Source organism: Eretmochelys imbricata, chromosome 1, assembly GCF_965152235.1.
Source record: "Eretmochelys imbricata isolate rEreImb1 chromosome 1, rEreImb1.hap1, whole genome shotgun sequence".
Lineage (NCBI taxonomy): Eukaryota > Metazoa > Chordata > Testudines > Cheloniidae > Eretmochelys > Eretmochelys imbricata.
Window position 1 is genome coordinate 157765075 of NC_135572.1, and position 26151 is coordinate 157791225.

The 26151-nt window shown below is 40.7% G+C and overlaps 1 protein-coding gene across 1 annotated transcript; it reads right to left on the reverse strand.

Moving 5' to 3' along the window:
• Positions 1-1893: 1893 nt before the first annotated feature.
• On the reverse strand, positions 1894-25738 carry AGPAT3 (1-acylglycerol-3-phosphate O-acyltransferase 3). The gene is made up of 8 exons (XM_077817802.1): positions 25561-25738; positions 16748-16917; positions 16367-16528; positions 9569-9722; positions 8979-9081; positions 5165-5240; positions 2711-2909; positions 1894-2014 (listed from the first exon to the last, which is right to left on the reverse strand). The coding sequence occupies exons 1-8, from the start codon at positions 25736-25738 to the stop codon at positions 1926-1928; spliced, it is 1131 nt and encodes a 376-aa protein (XP_077673928.1). The 3' UTR covers positions 1894-1925.
• Between the last annotated feature and the right edge of the window lie 413 nt (positions 25739-26151).

Sequence of the window (26151 nt, forward strand, 5' to 3'; positions counted from 1 at the left end):
ATCCGGCCTTCACAGAACTGAAATAAATATTTAAACAGAGTTTGGGTTAAGATGAGAGGATGACCGTTAACACAACATCATTTTAACCTTTAGGGTCAAATTCTGCCCTCAGTTATACTTGGGCAACACATTCCACTGCCTACTCTGGAGTGTAGCCGAGTGCAGAATTTGGCCTTTAAACTTGAAGATATAAGCAGTTTCCGCATATTTATGAATACCCATCTACACACACATACAAGAGCACTCTGCACAGCCTTACAATGTGCATTTGGAAAGAGACTGGCACAGCCAAGGTTCCGATGTCCAGTTTTCAACAATAAGCCCAAAGGCTAAGTGATCAGCATTGTAGATATTAAAACCCCCTGAAGATACCTCAACACCCATCTAGTGTTTCCACCTCTAACAACATTGCTCATCTAGCGATATATCTCATATCAGTGTCCTAACACAGCCAGCTAAGAAAAGCAGCACAGACCACCGTACAGCCGGAACATGCAGGGTGGAATCCTGGCTCCACTGAAGTCAATGGGAAAACTTCTATTGACTTCAGTGAGGCCAGGATTTGACCCCTAAACATTAGAGCAGTGATATCAGGCTGTCTCCTGCGGCTCTTTGCAGCACATGATATTAAAACACTGTGTGATTTAGTTAGTAACCAATCAGGATGCTTTTACTATGCCATTAACCAACTGTAGTTGATAAAATAATACTTGGTCAATTATTTTGCTGTGAGAATAATACATACACATACAAACACACACACTAAATATTTCGCCTGTCATACTGTTTCAATATGAATATATAGTACTATAGTAAATGAAACCATGAATTCGCACTACTGTGACTCTTTTGGGTAATGTTGATTGCTAATCTGACTCCTGAACCACCGAGTATCACTGCACTAGAGACACTAATTGCACCCTTTCTTTTTAGTGTTGCTGCAGATAAAGAAAAATCCTTTCCAGGACTGCTGTGCTGGTTTATGCTGATTTTCTCAGTAGACTGCTGCAGGGGACAACCAGTGGAGTGGGACTTCAGTGATGAGAAACATTAACAGATATAAGAAAGAAATGTCAGTACAACTGAGTAAATAGCCTTCTTTACACTGGACCAAATCTCAGGGCTTACTATTCACTTAAAAAAAGCAAAGCAAAACGGATCCAAGGCATGTTAAGTACAAAACAGGGCAATCAGTGCTCAAACCACCAAAGTGGTGTGTTGAGCTTTAACTGAGCATTGACCAACAGGTAGGGGTGGAAGCCTTTAAACTGTGAATCTGATGTACAGTATGTGCTTATCAATAAGGTACCACTTCCATCAAAATTCCATTATCCATTTTCTTGTGGTACAGAAGTTCTACGATGTTGCCTGAAAATAAAAAGTGCCTGCAATAAAATGTACACAAATGGGATTTTGTCTGTAGTCATGATAAAATGGCCTTTCCAAATGGCTTTCACCCAAGGAACTACTGTCAGTGAATTTAAAATGGGTTGTGTTTCCTGGAGCGCACTCAGCATGGATGCTGGGAAAAACCGATATTAAATTGACTTTAGCAAGAGGAAACATTCAATGGCTCCTGTTGCAAAGTGAGTTTCAGATTCTTGAAGGATAAACCAGTGTGACTGGTCATCTGCAGAAACAGCTCACTGTGTCCAATATTTCTCGGCCCCTCCACAAACAAAGCAAAAAGTTACCATTTTTTAGCCCAGATTTTCACCCCAAGTTTGAATACCATGGTCCTTAAACAGACAGAAAGCTGATGTTTTCTCTCCTCTTGATTCGTCCAATTTCTTCATTCTTGGCTCAAGTATTATTCATTAATATTAGTCATCAGTTAATAAGAAAAAGATAGTTTCTAAGTGTTTTTTAATGAAGTTAATTTGATACCATAGTCTGGTTATATGTGCTCTGCTTGCAGCTGTGAGTTATTCCTTTTTCTTGAATTCTTGGTTGCCATAGCTGGAGCCTTTTTCTATTTCGGTTACTCCTATCAGTCTACGAACTCCAAAGGAAGCTTTAAAATAGAATACAGAAATTGGAGGTGCATTACAACTGATATAATGATAAAATCCCGTCTCCGTCTCTCTCTCTCTCAGACAGACACTCTTTGATGCTAGATGGGCCATGGGGATTGGATACAGAGGTCACAGACTGAGCAATCAGTAGTGACTCCGGGCCAGACACTGCCTCCAATCTGTGTATGCAGCTTCCATTGACTGACACTTTGGATCAAGTACATCTGCTAAATCATTAAACCATAGGGCAGTCCAGATTTTAAGAATCAATAAAAGTGTAACTAGTGCACATTTTTTAAAAGAAACTGTACTGATAGCTCTGGAAGCTGAAGTCTTCAGTTAACCACAGAACATACTCAGTCAGTATGGGGAACATCACTGCAAACTTCTTCACATTACCCAGCGAATATGCTTCACCCCTCATGAAGGGGCTACTGTGTGAATATTAATTAGCACATTAAGTATAACTTAAGAAATAAGAGACTAACCTGTTTGAAATTAAGGCTTTTGAAATAATTGTTTTTCTATGCAAAAATGGAAACCTACGTAACTTGTCCTGAATTTTCATCCAAAATAACAACTTTCTGGAAGTATCATTAATAGTAATCATACGCAGAATTTATAACAGGTAATGGCCACTATTGTATCATATTGTGCTTTGGCATCATCTCCCTCTTCTCAATAATTTTCATTACCTGCTCCAACAAACCCCAGGAATGCAAGGATAAGAAGGGGTGATCCACTTGCAAAAATTCCAAAACCAAATGTGAAGAGAGGAGAGAGCAGGACAGTAGCCCAGAAGAGGAAGTTTAGCAGAGTCCATGGTCTTCTAGGAGGTTTAAACTGTTGGCCGGGAAATATGCCTTCCTGATTATACATCTCTTGTAAAGCATCCTGGGAGAGAGAGCGGTAGGGGGAAAAAAAGAATGTTCCTAATTCAGGAATGTTAGTTTTTGCATGTATAGTTCCCAGACTGTAGAATTCCATGATGCCATAAAGGCCCACATCTGTGGCAAGCATTATTAGAGTCTGTGAGAGGAATTTGTATTTTCTGTGGTCTGTCTGGCATTCTGTTATTTTGCAATAACCATCAGTTAATACTATAAACACACATTTTGAACATTATTTAAAAATAAACAAACGTAAACAAACAGAAATCAAATACTGTCAGTCTCTTTCCACCTTTCTACATGCCACCCCCAGCTGTCACTGTGTTCAGACTTCAGAGAAGCTTTAGCCCTGAGAACTACTCAGACACTTTCCAGTCCTGTGCTGGTTGCTTCTCTATTGCTCCTTCTTCCTGTTTTTATTACCAGAGAGTCAGGAACCATCTATAGAAAAGTACTCCTTCTGGAGCTAACAGAGTGAGGCAAAGCACAAGCTGACCAGCAGGGTCCTTGCAACCTGAAGATACTGAGGCTTGATTCTTCACAGGAAGGCTCAATCCTGTAGCCAGAACCATAGAACTTCAGAAAGCAATACGCCCTGAACTAAGGCTTTAGAAAAGTGTGGTACTGAGAAAAATCAGACAAATGATTACTGTGTCCACATTATTTTTCTCAGTTTAAGACAATGATTTATAAGCTGCATATAGAATGAAAAGTCATTTATTTAACCTATCGCTATTTTAGCCTCCATTGTCTTTACCAAAAAAAGATGAGCTCAAGACATTCCCTCTTAATAATAAATCCTTTAGTACAAAGACAGCACTTTAGGAATTCCACAGTTACAGTGGCTTTTCTAAACCCACTGAGATCAATTTATGAAAAAAAAAACCCTCTAATAAAATTTGACTCCAGTGTTGAATGGCGGTACAGCCAACATCAGATCCTCGACTGGGGCAGCATTCTGTCCAAGTGAAGTGAAATGGTGTGCTATCTGCTTTCCCTGCTTAACTCTATACTTACTCGACAGCAAAGAGGGTGACACAAATGGAAAAGCAAAAACTAAAAATGTGCATCAACGCTCAGCTACCAAAGTGGGAAATTTCATGGGGTATTTTCATAATTTTCAAATGACTCTTAAGTCTGTTTGACACATCGACATCCAGGATACAAGAGGGGCGGACAACAACTAATATTCTTTGTGAACAATTCTCAGTCCCCTTGCCCCAATTGTTTTGAGTATTTTTAGGATCTACAATAAATATGGTTATAATGAACAAAAGTGAAACTTGGGAGAAGAACGCCAAGAACCTTATGAACAATTTGTTGCCTGCCTACAGGTTAAGTGAAGGTTTGGAAATATTGCAGTACAGGTCACCAAGGCAGAAAAAAACCTCAGAAGTGTCAGGGTTTCTGTGCTCTTCTACCTTCCGTGCCAGAAACAGCACACACAAAAAATAAAAATCAAGATATGCATTTCAAAACAGATGTACACAAGTCCAATCTATACAAGCACATGACAAACTTTATGTACAGTTCTCTCCCCATCCCTGCAGCTCTATTAAATCTGTGGACAAGAAATTTACCATCTAGGAAAAAGAGTTGAAAGAAAACTTTTGAGCACCCGGAGAATGCACTACCTATGTGCTCTGACAGCAAACTAATGGACCTGCCTGCATCACGTCAGAAATTGCAGCAGAGATCCGGCAGGCAAGTGGACAGAGACAGAGGAATAGGCAGAACAGAACAAAGACTAGCTCTGCAAAAGTTGCAATCTAGAGCCTCACTCTGCTAAATGTGTCCAAAATGAATCACTACCTCTGGTTTAGAATTATCATGCATCTATAGCTCCTAGAAACGTCCATAGGTGGAACAAAAGCATTTAAAAATATATGAAAAATACCCCAAACCCGAAGGACATAGCAAAAGAGACCAGGTTACGTATGGTTTCCCCCGAGGGTAGCTGTGTGTGTGTGGGGGGGGGGGGGGGGGGAGAGGGTGTCTTCTATGTCTGTGCAGTATCCCACAACGTTTCCCTTCAAACCACAGCCACCATTCTGTGGTCAAAGAGGAATGGATGGGGCTCCCTTCAAAGCCTGCCAACACTGCTCCTTAAATGAATCTAAGGAATAGCTGCCAAGTTACAAATCGTGCTCCCATTTCCTCTCTCCCTTCACGAGTTGAGTGTGCATTGCTCAGCTCTTGACATGCTGCTCCTTAGAACGTTACTTTATGGCAGATCTGAAAGAGAAAAAAGTCATTTACCTTCTCCTGGTACAGTTTATGAAGCCAGTTTGCAGCTTCCTTTTCATCTACAGGGATATCTTCAAGAGGAAATCTCCTGGTTTATTAAAGAGATTTAAAAAAAAAAAAAAAAAGAGTCTTAAAAGAAAATCCAGATATTTATTTTACTTTAGATCTTTTCAAATGAAGAGCTGCAATTCAATATATAGCAAAAACTGTCAGAAGTTTTAGAATGACCAAAGTAATGAAGTGCAAATAAGAATCAGACAGCTTTTAATAGAAACCACACTTCCAGTTCCCACTTAGAAATTTGCATTCATGAAACAGCAGAATATACAGCTGTTTGCTACCAATTTCTGTCTCCCTCAGAAAGACACATATTTTCTAGTCAAGTATTACTGCAGTCGCAATGGCGTTATCAATGGTTGAATTCAAGTAAGATCTAGTTCACATTTTGACGACTAGAGCTGGTCAACAAACTGGAAAATTATTCACAAACATTTTCATAGTGAAAAAATAATCTTTTTTTACTTGAAAAATCAAAATTTGGAAAATTGTGACCAGCTCTATTGAAACCATCTTCTCTTCATATCCCACTTCTAGTGACAATCTACTCATTTCCCTCCTATTCTACTGTCCTCTCAATCACTCTGCCCTTCCAGCAATCAGTCTCCAGCTTTCAAATTACTTCCCACTGCAGAGCCAGCCTTCTTGCTTTGCAATGTATAGAGACTCTTTGCAAGGTTCAATTTGCAAAGTCGAAACCTGCAAGGTTCACTCATCCCTAGTTATGTAGCATCTTTTCGAGGGATGATAATAATCCAATTCTGTGATCCTCTGGGCAAACAGAAAAGACACTGGTGGGGGAAAAAAAAAGATCAATGAGATGGCCAATGACCAGGTCAGCAGTTCATACACGTAGTACAATAATCTGTAAAATACACAAGCGGGAAAAAAAAAAGCATTTCCCAGTGCTCTGAAAGACACGTTCAACACATTCTAGACCGTTAAATCACTAACCTAATATTTAGTTTTTGATAATAGCTTTATAAAGAAGGATTGCACCATTAATAAAAAGCATCATTTGCTGAAAGCTCTATTCCAAAGTCATCACTGCACTGAAATCGCCACTAGAGGGTACTCACAGCAAGACCATTTTGATGATTTAGGAGGATTATTTCAATTCTCTGGAGTCCATTATGAATGAAGACCAGCAAAGTGTGCAAACAGGCTTGGCCACTCCTCTCTGTTCAGAGGACGGCGTACACCTTATGCTCAAAACCTGAGCTCACATGGCTTCCTTTCTTTGACCTAAGCCAAGTCTGCAGACTCATTAAGGGTGCCACATGTGTTCAGTTTGCAGTAAAAGGACAGAAACATACAGCCTGTGACAGGGAAATGTATGCTAGCTACATCCTACCAGTGAGCTCACCATAATGTCTGGAAAAATTAGATTCAGTTTTGTACCTGCTCATTGCAGCATTGTAGGAAGTTCCCATCAACAGAAAAATTGTATTTCCAGTTGGGATTAACCTCCCATGCCCACAAGCAACTTTAAACAAGGCAGGTTCTAGCACAGTCAAGTGTCTTGAGAAGGCACATTCACCCCACAAATAAATATATATGTCTAAAATCAGAGCAGACTGAACAATTCAGAAGTTAGGTTAGTAACTGGGCACAGTTAGTCAGGAAAGCTCACCTAGCACTAATACCCCAGACTCTTCTGTAAGGTTGACTGACAGCCACTGGTTTTCATCTTTCCTTTAGCACCACCAAGCCACACCAGCTCACATCTCATTTAGCAAAGCAGAAGGTATTAAGTGGATGAAGCCATTGTTTCAGTGCACAAATATCCAGATATTTGCTTGTGCATACTTACTCATATCTACTTTGCCATGCTTTGGGCACTTACAATTGTCTAGGGAAATCATACTCAGCACATGTGCAGTGCACTGTTACTTGGTTTGTAACTTGTTTCTCCACTTAGCAAAGCACACGCTCCTCATTGGGAATATGTACGTGGCAAGCGTGAAGAATTAAAGTGAAAACAGTTTGAGTTATCCAACTGAAAAAGATTTCTGAAAAATTTCCTGAAGGCATTTCTGAATGCATGCCTTTCCCTTCTCCATCCCTGGATAATTCCCAAAATGGTCAAATGGAATTGTTCCAGGTTTCCAGTCCCTCTCCACTCTGGGCTCTCAACAAGCATGGGGAATGTCAGCTGAGAGAGTAATTTTCGGGGAAGTTACATAAGCACCCGAGAACAGGATTGGAATGGAAGTTCCTCCCCAACTACAGCTAGTGTTTCACCTGCTTCTAGGCTGGCAGCTCTTGCTCTACATTTTGCTAAATTGTTGCTGCTACCTCTCAATGCTGAAGGTCTAGGTGAGACTCCCAAGAAGTTCTCCTCAATAGGATTCAATACAACACACAACCCCTTGTACCAAAAAGAAGAATAAACTTGGTCAGTAGCTTGGCAACACACTCCACGGCAGTGCCCAACAACCCGGGGAGAAAAAGAAATACCTCTGGTTATTCAACAGCAATCTCTCTATCAGAGTAAGGTAGCGTTTCACAAAGTGTAGGGAACACAAGGATAAGAGGTGGGGAAGGGAGTGGACAGACCTCTCAGTTGTTGTTCAGAGTCTTTACTTTGAGTTTTTTAAAGAAAAGGAATAAAAGGAATTGTGTCAGTTGCGAAGAAAACCTTCAAAGCTGAAGGTAACAGACACAGAGACACCTGTCAAGTTAGCAGAGGGCCTGAAACAACAGCTGTGAGGACTGACTGTCTTCATTTATTTCAATCAGTGTTAACTCAGATGCTAATGATGACAATTAACAATGTTGATATTTAAAATATTTGCAGTGTTATTGTAGCCATTGGTCCCAGGATATGAGAAAGACAAGGTGGGTGAGGTAATATCTTTTACTGGACCAACTTCTGTTGTTGGATGGGACAAGCTTTTGAGCATCACAGAGCTCTTCTTTGGGTCTGGAGAAAGAAACTAGAGAGCCTAAGCTAAATACAAGGAGGGACAGATTGTTAAGTGTTAAGGGTTCACCATTTTAAGTAGTCTCCTACAAGATGTAAGTGGGCAATCAATAAGTCTGCAATCATAGGACAATGGAGGATTAGTAGGCAGCAGGATGTGTTACAAATTGTTGTAATGGGCCACAAAACAACGAGCATGTCTGTTGCATCCATGGATTTTAGTGTCTATTAGAGTAATGAATTTAAGTTCCCAGGCTCATCCTTTGAAGGTGATGTGCAGATTTCCTTTGAGGATGAGGACTGAGAGGTCTGATATGTCCAAAAGGCGTGATCCTTTTGTGCAAAGTGTTTGCCCACAGGCGATAGGGTGTTTTTGTCTTACCATTTTTCGGTGTGAATTCATTCAGGATTAATATTGTGAATTCAGTACTAATCAAAGTCACATAAGAAAAGAGAAGAATGATCATACTATGCAGATCTACACAATCCATTATGAGAGACTGCTCGTTTTGGGCAGGACTTTAACACCACATGGCAGGGAGGGCATGATTAGTTTCATTTTCCTGATTCTGGAGGGCGCAGGTGAATGCCAGATTATAGGAGTAGTCATGCCCACTCTTGAAATTTCGACCTAGTCTCCTTCTGGCCTGACAGATGATGGCTGTGACATGGGCTCTTTTAAGTGAGACTAGTTTGAATGACAGGGAAATGGGAAGATCCTCAGGGCATGCAAAGGAACATCCTCAAGGGATGCAGTGATGAATGACATTTTCCTACCAGTTTTGGGGACACAGTATCCAAACACAAACCTTGTACGTCTCACTTCCATCATTATATGCTCACCTTACACACATATCTGCTTCATATTTCTTTCCATAAAGGATTCCTAATAAAGATGGGTTCTTGTTTCCTCTGAAGTTTAGTGTTACATCGTACACTGCTGAAACTGTCGAAGGAAAGAAAATATAGCTGTTAACCTCAGCATCCAAAGCATCGAGGTTGCTGCTGTTCAAACTTTAAACAGAAACAAACCCTGATGCAAACACTGCTTTAATAATACCAGTTGGCAAAACATTTCAAAACCCATAGGTTTTATTTACCCAGATGGCCTCCTTAACAATTTAAGCTATGGCAGAGTATATGCATACACCTCACAGGAGTGGAGTGAGAGCTGAATAATTATACAATGTTTGTATATTGCCACTTTAAAGATGGAAAGTATTAATTTTTGCAAATTAAACTAGAAAAAATTAATACATTTTAAAGATTGTTTAGAAAATGGAGTCTAGTGCTTCAGCTTAATCTTGATGTCATCCAAGAGCCATACTGACTCTGTATTGTCACCTACTCACCGAATGCAATGAATATACTGAACTATGATACATAATAACACACATTACTAGTAAGGTTTAGAACAAACAGCTCACCCATACCTGTTCCCCTGAGACACTGGACAGCAGTGGTGAAACCTTTGGTTCTGGGCAACAGATGATATTTCAATTTAGGCAACCCTTTGGATTCAGCCACCTCCATGCTGATACGATGCTTGGTTTCTGTAAAACGAGTTCCTTCACAATACAGGAGAAACTAGCATACAAAACAAGAGGAAAAACAAGGGTTTTTCTTAACAAGAAATTACTGTGTAGTGCAGATTTGGAGCTCTTACAGGATGGACAGACACACACAATTTCCTCCTTTGTTCTATAGTTATCACACATCAGAGCCATCCTTCAACTTTTCAGTGGCATAACTGAATATAACAGATCATATTATTTGAGAATTACAACCAGCAGTTTGCTGTACAGTATCTGCTTTGAGAACACAGCTAATTAGAGCCTGGTCTCAAAGAATGCGGAACACACATGCAAATATTCAGAGACGCATTTAAATTTAAAGCATCTTTTTGGATATCAGTTTATTTTCTAATCAAGCAAATAGGTTATATATACACACACACGTTCTCTCTCCCCCCCTGCTCCCCTGGCTTAATTCCAGCTGAAATATTTCTTCCTTTAAAAGTCACAGGAACACACAAAAATGCATGAACATGACTTCAGCTTCAAGTTCCAGCTCAGCTACAAGAAACAAGCAATTTCCAATACTAAATAAGGAAATTCTCTTTTCTACCACAAAGATGTAGATCATAGAATGGTAGAACTGGAAGGGACTTTGAGAAGTCATCTAGTCCAGTCCCAAGCACTCATGGCAGGACTAAGTACAGTCTAGACCAGTGGTTCTCAAACTTTTGCACTGGTGACCCCTTCCACATAGAAAGCTTCTGAGTGTAACCCCCCTTATAAATTAAAATCACCTTTTTATATATTTAACACCATTATAAATGCTGGAGGCAAAACGGGGTTTGGGTTGGAGACTGACAGCTCCCGACACCCATGTAATAAACTCGCAACACCCGGAGGGGTCCCGACGCCCAGTTTGAGAACCTCTGATCTAGACCATCCCTGACAGGTGTTTGTCTAATCTGCTCTTAAAAATCTCCATCGATGGATATTCCACAACCTCCCCAAGCAACTTATTCCAGTGCCTAACCTGACAGTTAGGAAGTTTTCCCTAATGTCCAACCTAAACTGCCCCTGCTGCAATTTAAGCCCATTGCTTCTTGTCATATCCTCACAGGTTAAGGAGAACAATTTTTCACCCTCCTCCTTGTAACAACCTGTCATATGTCCCTTCTCAGTCTTCTCTTCTCCGGAATAAACAAACCCAATTTTTTGCAATCTTGCCTCATAGGTCATGTTTTCTAGACATTTAATTTTTTTGTTGCTCTTCTCTGGACTTTCTCAAATTTGTCCACATCTTTCCTGAAATGTGGTGCCCAGAACTGGACACAATGCTCCAGTTGAGGCCTAATCAGCGCAGAGTAGAGTGGAAGAATTACTTCTTGTGTCTTGCTTATAACACTTCTGCTACTACATCACAGAATGATGTTTGCTTTTTTTTTTTTTTTTTTTTTTTTTTTTTTGCAACAGTGTTACACTGTTGACTCATATTTAGCTTGTGGTCCACTATGACCCCTAGATCCCATACTCCTTCCTAGGCAGTCATTTCCCATTTTGTATGTATGAAACTGATTGTTCCTTCCTAAGTGGAGTACTTTGTATTTGTCCTTATTGAATTTTATCCTATTTACTTCAGACCATTTCTCCAATTTGTCCAGATCATTTTGAATTTTAAACATATCCTCCAAAGCACTTGCAACTCCTCCCAGCTTGGTATTGTCCGCAAACTTCATAAGTGTACTCTCTATGCCATTATCTAAATCATTGATGAAGATACTGAACCGAGCCAGAACCAATCCCTGCGGGACCCCACTTGATATGCCCCTCCAGCTTGACTGTGAACCACTGCTAACTATTCTCTAGGAATGGTTTTCCAAATATTTATGCACCCATCTTATAATAGCTCCACCTAGGTTGTATTTCCCTCATTTGTTTATGAGAAGGTCATGCGAGATTGTAGCCAAAGCCTTACTAAAGTCAAGATATACCACATCTACTGCTTTCCCCACTTTCCACAAGGCTTGTTAACCTGTCAAAGAAAGCTATTAGGTTGGTTTGACATAATTTGTTCTTGACATATCCATCCTGACAGTTACTTATCACCTTATCATCTTCTAGGTGTTTGCAAATTGATTGCTTACTTATTTGCTCCATTATCTGTCCAGGAACTGAAGTTAAACTGACTGGTCTGTAATCCGCGTTGACCTTATTCCCCTTTTTATAGACTGGCACTATATTTGCCCTTTTCCAGTCCTCTGGAATCTCTCCCATCTTCCATGGCTTCCAAAGACAATTGCTAATGGCTCGGATATCTCCTCAGTCAGCTCCTTGAGTATTCTAGTATGCATTTCATCAGCCCCTGGTGACTTGAAGGCATATAACTCGTCTAACTAATTTTTAACTTTTTCTTTCCCTATTTCAGCCTCTAATCCTACCTCATTTTCACTGGCATTCACTATGTTAGACGTCCAACCGCTTCTAACTTTTTTTGGTGAAAATTGAAACAAAAAAGTCATTTAGCACTTCTGCATTTCCACATTTTCTGTTGTTATTATTCCCCCCCCCCCACCATTGAGTAACGGATGTACCCTGCCCTTGGTCTTCCTCTGGCTTCTAATGTATTTGTAGAATGTTTCCTTTGTGTCTCTAGCTAGTTTAATCTCGTTTTGTGCCTTGGCCTTTCTAATTTTGTCCCTACATACTTGTGTCATTGGTCTATATTCATCCTTTGTAATTTGACCTAGTTTCCACTTTTTTGAGTTTCAGATCATTGAAGACCTCCTGGTTAAGCCAGGGTGGGAGAGCCAGTGGCAGGTGCACTTGTGTAGAGAAGAACAGATTTTGATACAGGTAATGTAAAAGTAAAGCTTTGAAAGTACTGATACCAAATTTAAGGTCATATGGGTCTAAAAAGTTAATACTACTACTGACTACAGTTGAAAGAGCATTACAGGAAAAAAATCCTGAAAAGTCAGAGCATGCAAGGGGCTGGTACGCAAGTGAGAAAAGCTATTCAAAGACATACGTGCCCATTTGAAAGCAAATATATTATCTGGAAGTATCTAAGTATTTTCATTTGAGGGGGGGAGGAGAGGGGTGTGGAGGGATACTGGATGGACTCACCCTTACATCACCTGTTTGACCCCACTCTGGGCACCTATTGACAAAGGCTGAAACCCTCCACTACACGACTTAAAAAAAGCACAATACAGAGAAGACAGATCTGATTCTCCCAGGCTGCCACCCCACATCTTCCCCTCTTGGAAATGAAGCCAGGAGCAAAACTAATAGGAATAGACAACACTAGGTACCTATTCTGGGTGCCACAGGGGTGAACTCTGGATTCTTGGCCATTCTGAGTGGCTGGAACCTATTTCCCCACTTCTCTTGGCCTCATTTCAGCTGCGTGGCACTGCTGCATTCCTAACTTCTGTGTACACAAATCTCTGCATCATATAAAAGCCAAAAAGGGGACGTTGATTCTACATATAACAGCAGTAAATTATGTTTAGTTGCTGTAGTTCACCATGTGCTTGAAAAGTAAGTCCTGCTAAAAATGTGGAAACCAAGATAGTCTCTCAATTTTGCTATAGTCACTGTACATCTGTTATGTAACAGTGCTGTTGTGTCTCTATCTTTCTCTTTAGTATATATACATATTTCATACAAAAAAAAGCTGTGTTACATGAATGTTAAGGTTGCAAAGTCAAGTACTCCAAAGTTAGGAAATGCCATAATGAATATTATTAATGCAACATTAATTTAACACCATCGTGGTTATGCATTATGAAAGTCTTTGTCAAACATCATGTGGGATATCTGTGGCAGTGCCAGGAATAGAAGAACCCAGCTGTCTTGGGTTTCAGTCCAGCACCTTAAACATAATAACTTCTCTTCTCGCAACTCTCCGCCTCCTTCACTGTCCATCCTGTGCACTGAATGAAGCAGAAGTACTGTAGAACAAAAACTATGTGATTTTGTAATTAAAGACTATCATAATGCAAACACACAAGGAGACCCAGTGAAGATTGCACAGACAACCTTAATTCTGGCATTTCCTAACTTTTGAGTGCTTGACTGTGCAACCGAAAGTTATTTTAATGTAATTTTTATATATAATTTCCTATGTTTTTTTAAAAGAAACTGAACGCCCTCAGAAATTCCATCACCTGGAATTATACTGACCCTCTGAACCATCAGCATGGTTGGAACCTGAACCTTTAGCTGGGCAGCACAGACATCTATCACTTGAGCTAAAAGAATAAGTGGTAGCAGTAGGAGGCTATCTATCCTCTATGTGGGCCAGCCATTAGAAGGCGACATGAGACATACTTTGCCTGTGGCTTACTCAGTTATTTATAGACAGTGGAGAAATGTTGGGAAACAAGGATGCTGGTTTCCATTTCTGGCTGAGGGGAGGGGGACAGCAATTCTGATTTCTATTTCTTGCTCCGGAGGGAGTGTGGTCGAGTGGTTACAGAGAGCATAGCCAAGCACACAGATCTGGCACATTCATTCTGAGTGACAGAGTGGCTAAAAAGATGAGATGTGCCATATTAGAAACCTAATATCAATTCCAAAGTCTGCCAGAAGTGACTTTGTGCAACTTCTCAGCAGTTGCTTTCATTTGTGAAGTTTCTCAATGATATTTGCCTCCCTCTTAAAGGGGATGAGGCCTTGCTCAATCATAAGGGCTCTGAAAGGCAGATAATCAACACTGGTTAGTAGAAGAGCTGAGACTAGAGCTCTGTTTCCTCATAGTTCCCAAACAAGAGCCAAGGGGAGAGGTGTAGCTGCTATTGCTGTACCCCTGGTCTGCAGCTCTGGCTCTCTGTCTGCCATTTAGGAGACTTAGTAGAGGTGGAAGTATGCTCTTTGAAGATGGAATGTTCAAAGATTGTACTAGCAAGCCTCTGGCAGGCTTTACTGAGCATGTACAAATGTTGATTTTAAGAGGGTTTATAATAACTCTATCAAATCTGGGTGGATTTCACGGGGAATATATAACACATCTCATGGACCCTAAGACTATCTCCCTTTCAGATTTCAAGTTACTGCTGCAAAATGGAGGCACTAGAGCTCTTGGAAGAGGCAGTTTTATTTAATTTTGCTATTTTGTTAACAATGGCAAAAACCACCTCTGTTTCACTAGCCTCATTCGCAGAAGCAACACCCATTTTCATTAAAACATTCCAAAAATATTCAGTCTGAGGCAGAGACCAAGCATAGCCCAGGTGGCTAAAGCATAGGAAATTGACAACAGGGGCTTATAATGCAAACTGTGAAGCCATCTTAACTGTAGACATCACTATTAGCTCCACCTATAAAAAATAATCTTCAGTAACAATTATGCTGGAGCTGGAGAGAATGCTGTTGTCCTGAACAACTTTTCCCTTCTCAGAAAATCTTTTCTGTTCAGCACTGTTTGTGAACTTTATCTGATCACACAGCCACTGGATTGCTAATTTAATCACTTTGTAAAACATTTTGGAATATACTGCGTATGAGAGGTGCTATGTGGAGCCAAAATCTTTTCACCACCTCTTATAGTGGTGCCTGGTACTATTGGAGTTAAGCTTTCGGCCCACAAAGGTATTTACAATACGGACCTTTTAGCGTTGCATTTGGAGACTGAAATGCATTGCACAGGTTCTCAAGCCTGATGGAACTTATCTTAAATAGGTTTCAGAGTAGCAGCTGTGTTAGTCTGTATCCGCAAAAAGAAAAGGAGTACTCGTGGCACCTTAGAGACTAACCAATTTATTTGAGCATAAGCATTCGTGAGCTACAGCTCACTTCGTTGGATGCATTCCACTGAATGCATCCGACGAAGTGAGCTGTAGCTCACGAATGCTTATGCTCAAATAAATTTATTAGTCTCTAAGGTGCCATAAGTACTCTTTTTCTTTTTAAATAGACTCAAATCAAGTTAAATTCTTGGTGGTGAGGAGTCATGGATACATTGGCTCAAAAATGTGAAACCATGAAAGTATCTTTCAGAATATTAAATTTTTTTCTGGTTTAATTATGATGTTGTATTATTGTAATATACCCCACAAAACTGAGCTTAATTAACTGATGGATGCATATATAAAGGAGATGTGGACTTCAAAGGCAATTGGAGACATCTGTATATTCTTGCAGGTTTCTCAAACACCTGTACAATTTCACAGAGCAAAGAGAATGCACTGATGCAAAAACTTTCCATTGTAATCTGCAACCTTTGTAAATCTCTCCTCCCACTGCCCCCCTGCAGGTTATGGCAGGAAAAAAACATCCTATTTTTTAAAATAATATGTTTAGTTTAGCCTGGACAATTTAGCCTAGATTCACAAGTTCAGTAGTAAAACTTGAGTAACGTATTTTTTGGGTAAAAAGAGTTATGGAAAGTCCCTTTATCCTTTTAGCAGGGGGAAAAAAGTTGTAAGTTTTGAGACGTGTAAGTTTAGGTTTCTACTGCTAAATACTTTGAGAAATACTTATGCATGTTTACCAACAATTTTCAAAATGGCATGCCTAGCCAATAACAGATCAGAAGCCTGGCTAGTGTGCAATGAAGTCACTTGCAACAAGGCATATAGCTATACGCTTCATATGTAATCACAGGAAGAAGGCGGCGCTCTTAAGTATGAAGCTGACACACCACACAAATATAGTCTTCATAATTGCACTCTAAGCAGAGGAGACACTATATATAAAGGATCAGACACTTACCCACATATATTCAGGATAATCAGACAAACATTTTAATCCCTTAATAACTGTATCTCTGTCTTCTTCCCATTTCCTTTTGCAGAAAACGATCTCAAGGAAGTACCACGTCCAACCAATCAAGGGCACATACAACAGTTCTCTCTTAGCAAGAACTTTGGAACTCTGGAAGAAATGCCACCCAATGACATTTGATTATTTATATATGTCAGATCTAAGCAAAAGCACTAAGGCTGGGATTTTCAAAAGTGCTCAGCACTGGCCTAGCTCAGACCACACTGAAGTCAATGGGAGTTCTTTTGAAAATCCCATCACAAATGAAAAAACAAACCCAGGAGTTTAAAATTAAATCAAGATTAAGGAAAAGTTAACAGAATCACTCACGCCCAACACTCCAAAGCGTTCAGTCATGGTCCAACCACACAAGAAGTCAATTTCAAAGTTGTGATTCAAGATGATGATCACATGTTCTTTTCCAAATTTATCCACTGTGGCCTGGTCTGAGAATAAAGTGCACTCTGTGCCTGACCACCATTCCAGCAACATTACTAACTCTGAATAATATTGGGGGGGGGGGGGGGGGAAAAGACACAGGTTAGGTGTAATGCACAGGCTAGGTGTAATGCTTAACCATAACACGTTTAATATCCTCTCTCCGTCCCAATCCCATTCCAAACTTTTCTAGACCACAATGTTTATCACCTTTTTAATCCATCCTGCTGAGGTTGCTGGTTTATATTATATTATAGATTAAATGAGTTATCAGACTGACATACACCAGATAACCTGCATTCATATTTATGCTACCACCCTGAAATGGGATTTAGGCCGCGGGATAAATACCTGATTGTTATTGTTGCTCAACGTAAATTCAAGATGTCACAAACACCAACCTCCCCACTCCGCCACCCTGGAACCTGAAAGCAGGGCCTTTCAGCAGTAGACCTTTCTACTAAGTGGATACATCTCCTCCCAGGTGGAACACAAATTATGCATAGACTCAACCTAATGTTTCCACTGAGTTCATATGAAATATGCTTGATTGAGGTAAACAAACCAATATCATGGGCTTTTAATGGATCAATGCCACAAGAATTTCTGCAGTATATTTTAATATTAAACACATGACTGTAATAATTCTCTATTGGGTTACCAACACAAAGCCAGAGACACATGGGGAAGAACGGGGAGAGTTCAGAGAAATTACTGGGTAAGAACAGAAGGAGAAATTGCTTCTCCTTTATTTAGTCTACAAAAGAAGGAAAGAGAAAGATCCTTTTCCTTCTCCCTTCTCTAACTCTTCTTCTACATTTGTGTTTCCTCTATCCTTCCCTCCATTTCATCTTTCTCTCTGATGTCACATTCATTACCCACCCCTTTTCAGCTTTCCTTCTCTTCTCCTGCATATTTAGAATTCCCACCATCAATAGAACATTCACTAATGTAGCTTTGCACTTCAGCTTTGTTTCATAAGGCACTGGCTGGATGAGTTGGGGCAGTGTCTCTCTATGTGAGGGCTTCTCCACCTGGTGGTAGCAAGGTCTCCAGCCTGCCCTTGCCATATAGCTAAATGGGCTGGGGTCCAATTTTGATCCAGACTAGACATGAGGCAGACTCAGAGGGGTCTGAGTATGGAAAAAAATTGAGAACCACTGCTCTACGTTAATCAAAGAGGGGTTAGCTTCTCCAGGACTGATTATCTAAATTGCTTTTCTTGTTATATCCACAAGCCTATTCACTTAGATCTCATTTATTCAGGGCCCCTTTATGGGCATGAAGAGACTAATGTAACTTGTACGTCAAGTCTGACTCTTTCCCACTGTGATTTAAAGAAGGGAGGAAATGAGAATATCAACAGGGATGCATAATTGACAACTACAGGTTTCTCTAAACTTGGCCAGCCCTATTTCCTAAGTGATGAAATGCATCAATTAAGTGCATGTTTGGTGGTTTCAGTGAGAGGTTTGTGAATAAACCTCTGGTATACTTTAAACTATTCCCATACTAACTTCAAAAGAAAAGGAGTACTTGTGGCACCTTAGAGACTAACAAATTTATTTGAGCATAAGCTTTCGTGAGCTACAGCATCCGATGAAGTGAGCTGTAGCTCACAAAAGCTTATGTTCAAATAAATTTGTTAGTCTCTAAGGTGCCACAAGTACTCCTTTTCTTTTTGTGAATACAGACTAACACGGCTGCTACTCTGAAACCTGTCATACAAACTTAGTGCTTGAACATATATTAATGCACAAATATGTAAACCTTAAATAGAATTATCTTGCTATCCTGTGGAAGAAATCTTAGCCACTGTTGAGATCAGTAAAACTCTTATTACATCATCTATATAAAGAATTAAACAGTCAAATATATATAAGAGATGGAGTAAAACCCTGTTGTGTTGTTATAAAATGTCTGAAGCAACTGTACAGGGGACTCAATATAAATTAACAACTAGACTACATTTCATCATAGCTGTCGTCCTCCTCAACCCCTTTTTAAAAAAAATTGTATCCACCCATTTAGGTCTTGTCCTATTCCACATTGCAAACATTTTGGGACACAGACTGTCTTTCCCGCATGTCTGCACAGCATGTAGCCTTGATCCTCATTTTGTGTCCTTAGGCATGATACAAATACCACCACCACCCTCACTGTAGCAGGTTTGCAGCCGGATCTAGTCCAGTATGTTTAAAATGCAAGAAGTGGGGGATGTCACTAAGTGGGCCCACCATTGATGGAGCTGTCCTTGGATTTAAGATATTTGGGGCTCAGGTTACTGGAGGATTATTCAATGACTTCAGTGTGTTATTCCACAGCACCTACTCTTAATCCTGTTGACTAGTCAATAACTTGCTCCTTTATGCAGCCAGAAATGAACCTTATTATGCTAGACACAGGACAAATTGCCTCTCTCTTTCTGGAGATTAATGTTATTACATCTCCTGTATCAAACTCTACTCTCTGCTCTTAAAAAATCTTCCTTAAAAAAAGGATGGAAGCTGTACCTGAGCTCTCCTCTCCAAAGAGAACAAAAATTCAACAGAGCCAGACATGGATCCACTGGTATGAGAACATTCCCACCAATTACTCTGAAATATTCTTGTGAGATTTTTCCTGGCGCTCATACTGAGATATGACGGTTGGGGAACAGGGGAGTTACTACGAGGAAGCACTGATATATGATGCATATACATCAAGGAGTGGGGCTTTTATTTCTTTTGGTGATTTTTTTAAAAAAAGGATTGGGCTCCAGATATTTAGTCTCAAACTGATCCTGTCAATGCTATGGCCTATTCTCTTAAATCTTGTTTTTTTGTTTACAGGATGGTTTGGACACTCGCTCTAACTGCCTGCGAGCCAACAAGATTTAACTTTAACAAAAAAAAAAAAATGCTTATAATTTAGCCCAACCCCTCTCGGATTCTAGAGCTTCAGCTTGCCAGAAGAGGGGCTCCTGTTGCCTCCCGAGAGGAAAACCATCCAGAAACAAAGTAAGCCAAAGAGTGGCAGGATACATCTGTCTACTGCTCTAGAGTGAAGAGGACAGTAGTTTCAAGATACCAAGATTTTAAGATATTATTTTTACAACTGGACTAAACTAAGCATACTGCCCTATTAATAAGCATGAGTCATTTGAAGAGAACTAACACTGAAATACAGATTCTCTTCACAAATTAAATATGTTCTGAAGTGTTTTCTATTTCTAGGGAGCCTGAGAGATATCATGGGGCAACAAACAAAGAGCTCAACACCTTGAGTTGAGGATGCAGTAGCCTTCGTTCTAAAGCACGGCTGTACTTTGAAAAGTGATTCTGTAAACATGGCATTGCGGTGTTACGTTTACTGTCACTCAATAACTCCACACCAAAGGTAAAAAAAAAATGTTTCCCACCTAAATGGTGACTGTCACAGTTTCAGGGGACCTACATCTGTATCCTCCCACTACAGTCTACTTCAGAGTGCCCACTCAGGTTTCAGAACGCCTGCCATGACCTGTCTCTGGGTAGGGACCCCTGTCCCACTCCTTTCTGATCAGCAGTTTTAAGGCTGCACAGACCCCTGCCTTACACTGTATTATCCCCAGGATGCCAGTCTGCTAACAGCCTGTGGCTGGGCTCTGCTTTCACTCCGAGGGCTACGACAGGTGTGGTTTACCAGTAAACCATGTTTTTTCTAAGCACGGACATGTATTCTTACTGAAAAAGTTTTACAGAGAAAAATGTATAAAAAATAAACAGATTTAAACCCACACTAAACATATCAAGAAAAACACATCAGTCTTATGGGGCCAAAGTACTTCCAATCCTTCAGCAGGATCAGGCCCCTTGGACAAAAGTTAACATTGGTTTGCTGGTTCAGAAAGACGGCACTGTGTCACTTCAAACTCAGCCTTTGTATAGCAAGAGCTCTTTCTTTGAGTCTCTGGAAAACCCACTTTGAACCAGTGTATGCAAAATAGTCCTGGGGTGGTACCTCCCTAGAGTTGTTCAGCCTCAGTGACTCGCTTTGATCACTCCCCAACTGTTTTTAGTTTCTGGTGGAGCTGTGGTAACCCTCCTCCATGGAGAAGAACACATTCATACATAAACCCTTCATAAATTTAATACACAGGTACTCCACTGGGTTGCAATATCTGTCACAGTGACTCTGCAAATGCCAAGATCACAGTTTAAGCCCAGCTTGGGTCTTCTTGTTCTATCACCACCGCCAGTTATCCTGAATCACGTGAAGTGTATTATATCTGGGATACCATTGGTTCTACAATGACCCATGTCAGCCACATAAAATAACAGCTGCCATGGATAAGTATTACTATACTAAGCACACCTCATAAAACCAAGAAAAAAGTTACAGCGCACAAAGCTGGACTGAGTGGTTTTTATTGAACTTGCTTTTTTAAAAAGTTATCTTTGAGCTGAGAACTGGCACCAGCTTAAAAGAAATATTTATAAATAACTGACCAAAACCAACCATGTAGAATGGAATGCAAACTATAGCTCCACTCCCGAAATATGTTAGTCAGTATTCCTTATTCATGTTATAAATGGCAACACTTGCCCTGCTAGGTTTATAAGGCTGTATCACTTTCTTCATTATAAACAACAATTAAAGTTCTGTCAGCTTTTCCATTACAGGCCATTTGCACTGTTAAGGCTGAGATTGTGTTTACATTATAAACCTTGACTTTCATAGTTTAATTTCTCACAGATTTTAAATGTATAGTAGGCTACAAACTAACACATAAAATGCTATAATTGGATTGCACCTAGGATCTTGCTCAACTGCTATGTTCCTTTTGGAGCATAAGTATATGGTATTTTCAATATAGGCAATAGATTGATATAGGCATTTTAAAAACTAATCTGTTTTTAGCTGGTATACAGTGGATAACTCTCCATGCTTAATATTCACTTCTTGTATAAATTAAAAACCTACATTTGCAAACCAAGCCTTGATGACACAGGAAGGCCATTCTCCCAGTGAAGTCAATACGATTACTTGAGTGAGTAAATGTTTGCAGGGCTGTGCTCTGATATATTAAAGGGACACAGTGAAATATAAAAAAATAAGTATTTTTTGAAATATCCTCCTATAAACTTGAAAACAACATTTTTCTCTGGCAGTTTTCTTCCCGCCCCCTACCATTTGATCTATATCTTAGATACTACAGCATGGATGATGAAACACGGGAGCCAGGGGGCCATGACCCCACCAATTTTTACCGTAAAGGCAAGTGATGGGGGAGGGGGTGGAGAGGCATGTGTGGGCGGCAGAGCCTGGGGGGCGGGGGGAAGAGGCGGTGTAGGGGCAGGGCCTCAGGGGAAGAGGCCGCGCGGGGGGGGCACCGGTGGCCCCCCTACTTTTAGGAAGCTTCCATCGCTCTTGCTACAGAGTACGTCTGTTTATAACGTTTTGAGCCCATGATTTTTTAAACGTTAACATCTAACATTAGAAGCCTAAATCCCTGTTGAGGCACCTACCTTAGTGATCTGATTTTCAAGAGTGCTGAGCACCCAGTAGCTCCCACTAAAGTAAACAGCCCTTTTTGAAAATCAGACCACTGAGGTAGGTGCCTAAATACGGATTTAGGAGTCTAATGTTAGACACCCATACTGGAAATTGTGCCCCATATTAAATAGTGAACAAAGTCCCGGAAGAGAGCAGGAATGCTGGAGTGAAGCCCAATGAAGTACAGGAGTTTTGGGGAAGGTTGTGAAGAAGGAGAGCAACCAGGGCCATCCTTAGGCATATGCAGCATACATGGTTGTGTACGGCACCCAAAAATTTGGGGAACCATTCCCCTCCCTGGCCGAGGCTGGAATCCTCTCTTCTCCGGCCCCTCCTGCACGCTGGGCCGGCAGGCTTCTTCCCACCCCCAACCCCGCCCCCTCCCTCACTTGCTCCTCAGCTGGCTGGCCGAGGGCTCCAGCCTCCGGCTCTGCCGCCCCAGCCCTGGGGAGCCCAGGGCAGCATGGCCGGTCACTGGCGGTGCGGCCCACCGCTGCCCGGAGCAGAGTCCCTCCCTGGACCCTGCTTGCGCCACTTGGTCTGGGGCCGGAACAGGAGGAGTGAAACTTCCACGTGAGTCAGCGGGGGAAAGGGGGAAAGCCAAGCTGAGGAGGGAGGGAGGGGGAGACTTAAAGTGACAGTACACTCACTGTCTCTCACACTTCCCTAACACACACACACACAGAGTCTCTTTCACACACAGACTCTCACACCCACATACACTCTGTCTCTCACGAGTCACAGTCCCCCAGTACAGATTGTCACATACACACACAGTCTCAAACACACAGACACACAGTTACACACACACACTGGCTCTGTCTCTGTCTCTCTCACACACACACACGTATTATTGTTGTTATTACTGTCAGAATGCTCGTGGGGAGCCAGGAGCGGCTAGGGGCTGCAGGTGGCCCGTGGGCTCTGGCAAGATGCAGCCCCCGTGCGACAGCGTGAAGCCTGCCTTGAGCTGCTGCCACAGCGTCTGCTGCGTACGAAGCTTGGTGTGTGTCAGCAATGGGGGGGATTCTGGGAGTCCACGGGCAAGGGTAGTGGCTATGCCCCCTTGACACACTGGGGTCAGTGGCACCGGCTGGGGACCGCCTACAATGGAGCATAGGGGCACCAGTTTAATAATACTATGTAGGGCCCCATAAATCCTAAGGATGGCCCTGAGAGCAACGTATTACCATTTACAGGGCCAAGCACAAGGGGCAGTGGAAGAAAAGGCAAAGAGTTGCTTGTGATAGGAGACAAGGCAGACAAAACATAGGGCACAAGAAGAGGAAGACTATGTCCTTTTAAAGTTGCATTAACAGAGATTTCTGCGTGGAATCTAGAAGATATTTAGAAGAGAAAGTGTACTCATTTCCCATCAGACAGGGCAGCAGGGGATCATTGACGGGCTTGACCTGCCAGTCCTTTAGGAGTGTCAATGAAGTTACACGTAGGTGTGGCGGTCATCTAACTTGATGCTCTTTTCCAATATGTTTCAGGATTTACTAGGGCTGTCAAGCAATTAAAAAAATTAATTGTGATTAATCGCACTGTTAAACAATAATAGAATACCAATTATTTACATAGTGTTGGATGTTTTCTACATTTTTAAACATATTGATTTTAATTACAACAAAGAATACAAAAACGTACAGTGCTCACTTTATATTTATTTTGATTACAAATATTTGCACTGTAAAAAACAAAAGAAATAGTATTTTTCAATTCCCCCATTACAAGTACTGTAGTGCAATCTCTTTATCGTGAAAGTTGAACTTACAAATGTAGCATTATGTACCAAAAAACCTGCATTCAAAAATAGAAAATGTGATAAACTTTAGAGCCTACAACTCCCCTCAGTCCTACTTCTTGTGCAGCCAACCGCTAAGACAAACAAGTTTGTTTACATTTGTAGGAGATAATGCTGCCCATTTCTTATTTACAATGTCACCTGAAAGTGAGAACAGGCATTCGCATGGCACTGTCATAGCCAGCGTCACATGATATTTACGTGCCAGATGCGCTAAAGATTCATATGTCCCTTCATGCTTCAACCACCATTCCAGAGGACGTGTCTATGTTGATGACAGGTTCTGCTAGATAATGATTCGAAACAGTGCGGGCCAATGAATGTTCATTTTCATCATCTGAGTCAGATGCCACCAGCAGAAGGTTGATTTTCTTTTTTGGTGATTTGGGTTCTGTAGTTTCCGCATCACAGTGCTGCTCTTTAAAGAAATCTGAAAGCATGCTCCACGCCTCGTCCTTCTCAGATTTTGGAAGGCACTTCAGATTCTTAAACCTTGGGTTGAGTGCTGTATTTATCCTTAGAAATCTCATATTGGTACCTTCCTTGCATTTTATCAGATCTGCAGTGAAAGTGTTCTTAAAATGAACAACATGTGCTGGGTCATCATCCAAGACTGCTATAACAAGAAATATATGGCAGAATGCGGATAAAACAGCAGGAGGCATACAATTCTCCCCAAGGAGTTCAGTAACAAATTTAATTAACGCATTTTTTTTTAAATGAACGTCATCAGCATGGAAGCACGTCCTCTGGAATGGCAGCCGAAGCATGAAGAGGCATGCGAATGTTTAGCACATCTGGCACGTAAATACCTTGCAATGCCAGCTGAAAAAGTGCCATGCAAACGCCTGTTCTCACTTTCAGGTGACATTGTAAATAACAAGCAAGCAGCATTATCTCCAATGTAAATAAACTTGTTTGTCTGAACAAGAAGTAGGACTGAGTGGACTTATAGGCTATAAAGTTTTACATTGTATGGTTTTTGAGTGCAGTTATGTAATAAACAAAAAAAACCTACATTTGTAAATTAAACTTTCACGACAAAGAGATTGCACTACAGTGCTTGTATGAGGTGAATTGAAAAATACAATTTCTTTTGTCATTTTTACAGTGCAAATATTTGTAATAAAAATAGCAGAAAACGAGCACTGTACATTTTGTATTCTGTGTTGTAACTGAAGCGAATATATTTGAAAATGTAGAAAAACATCAAAAACATTTAATAAATTTCAGTTGGGATTCTATTGTTTAACAGTGTGATTAATCATGATTAATTTTTTGAGTTAATGGAGTGAGTTAGCTGCGATTAATCAACAGCCTCAGGATTTACCAAAACTCTACTCAATAATTTTTTACCTCATCCCCATCATAGTATACTCACGGCTCCAGAGCGAATAGGCAAGGCGACAGTTTATTCGGCGATAAAACTGCTTGTTTATAGGCCAGAGGATTAGTGTGCATAGTTGGACGAAGTTAATGATCAACCCACTCACAACGAAGACAAACCCAATGAGGAGATGAACTATAAACTGGGTCTTCAAAAATGCAATTAAGCCCATGATAACCACTTAGTAGGCTTTGCAGGGTCCTTCACTCAGAATAACTGTCCTGAAAGAGAGAGAAAAGAAAATCTCATTGAGACTAAAGTTACCAACCTCTGGAAAAGAAATCTCGGAGAGTGTTATTTCTCTGTCTGACAGCAGGAAGAAGAAAACCACCAGCCTCCAGGCCTCTTTTATTCAGGTATTTTTGGCAGCGGGGCAATCGTTATTTAGCCAATGATGCAAACCACTTTAAGTAAGAATCTAGTTAACTAGAACTTTTAACCATCTGAGAAAAATTATTCTGGCTGCTGCTGCTGAATTTCACCTTTCTTCACACAAACTCCAAGTAACAAGGCTTTGTGATGGGACCAAAAAATAAAATAAAAAAATAAAAAAATTCCCAATCTGAGGGCAGGCTGCACCGCAGC

Bases quoted from the DNA above. Each gene is read 5' to 3' on its own strand.
- AGPAT3 (XM_077817802.1), bottom strand. From the start codon at position 25,738: ATGGGCTTAATTGCATTTTTGAAGACCCAGTTTATAGTTCATCTCCTC. The intron at 16,529-16,747 runs GTGAGTGATTCT...CATTTCTTCCAG, and splicing joins AACGCTTTGGAGTGTTGGGC to AGTTCCAAAGTTCTTGCTAA. The intron at 2,015-2,710 runs GTAATGAAAATT...TCTATTTTAAAG, and splicing joins CCTGGGGTTTGTTGGAGCAG to CTTCCTTTGGAGTTCGTAGA.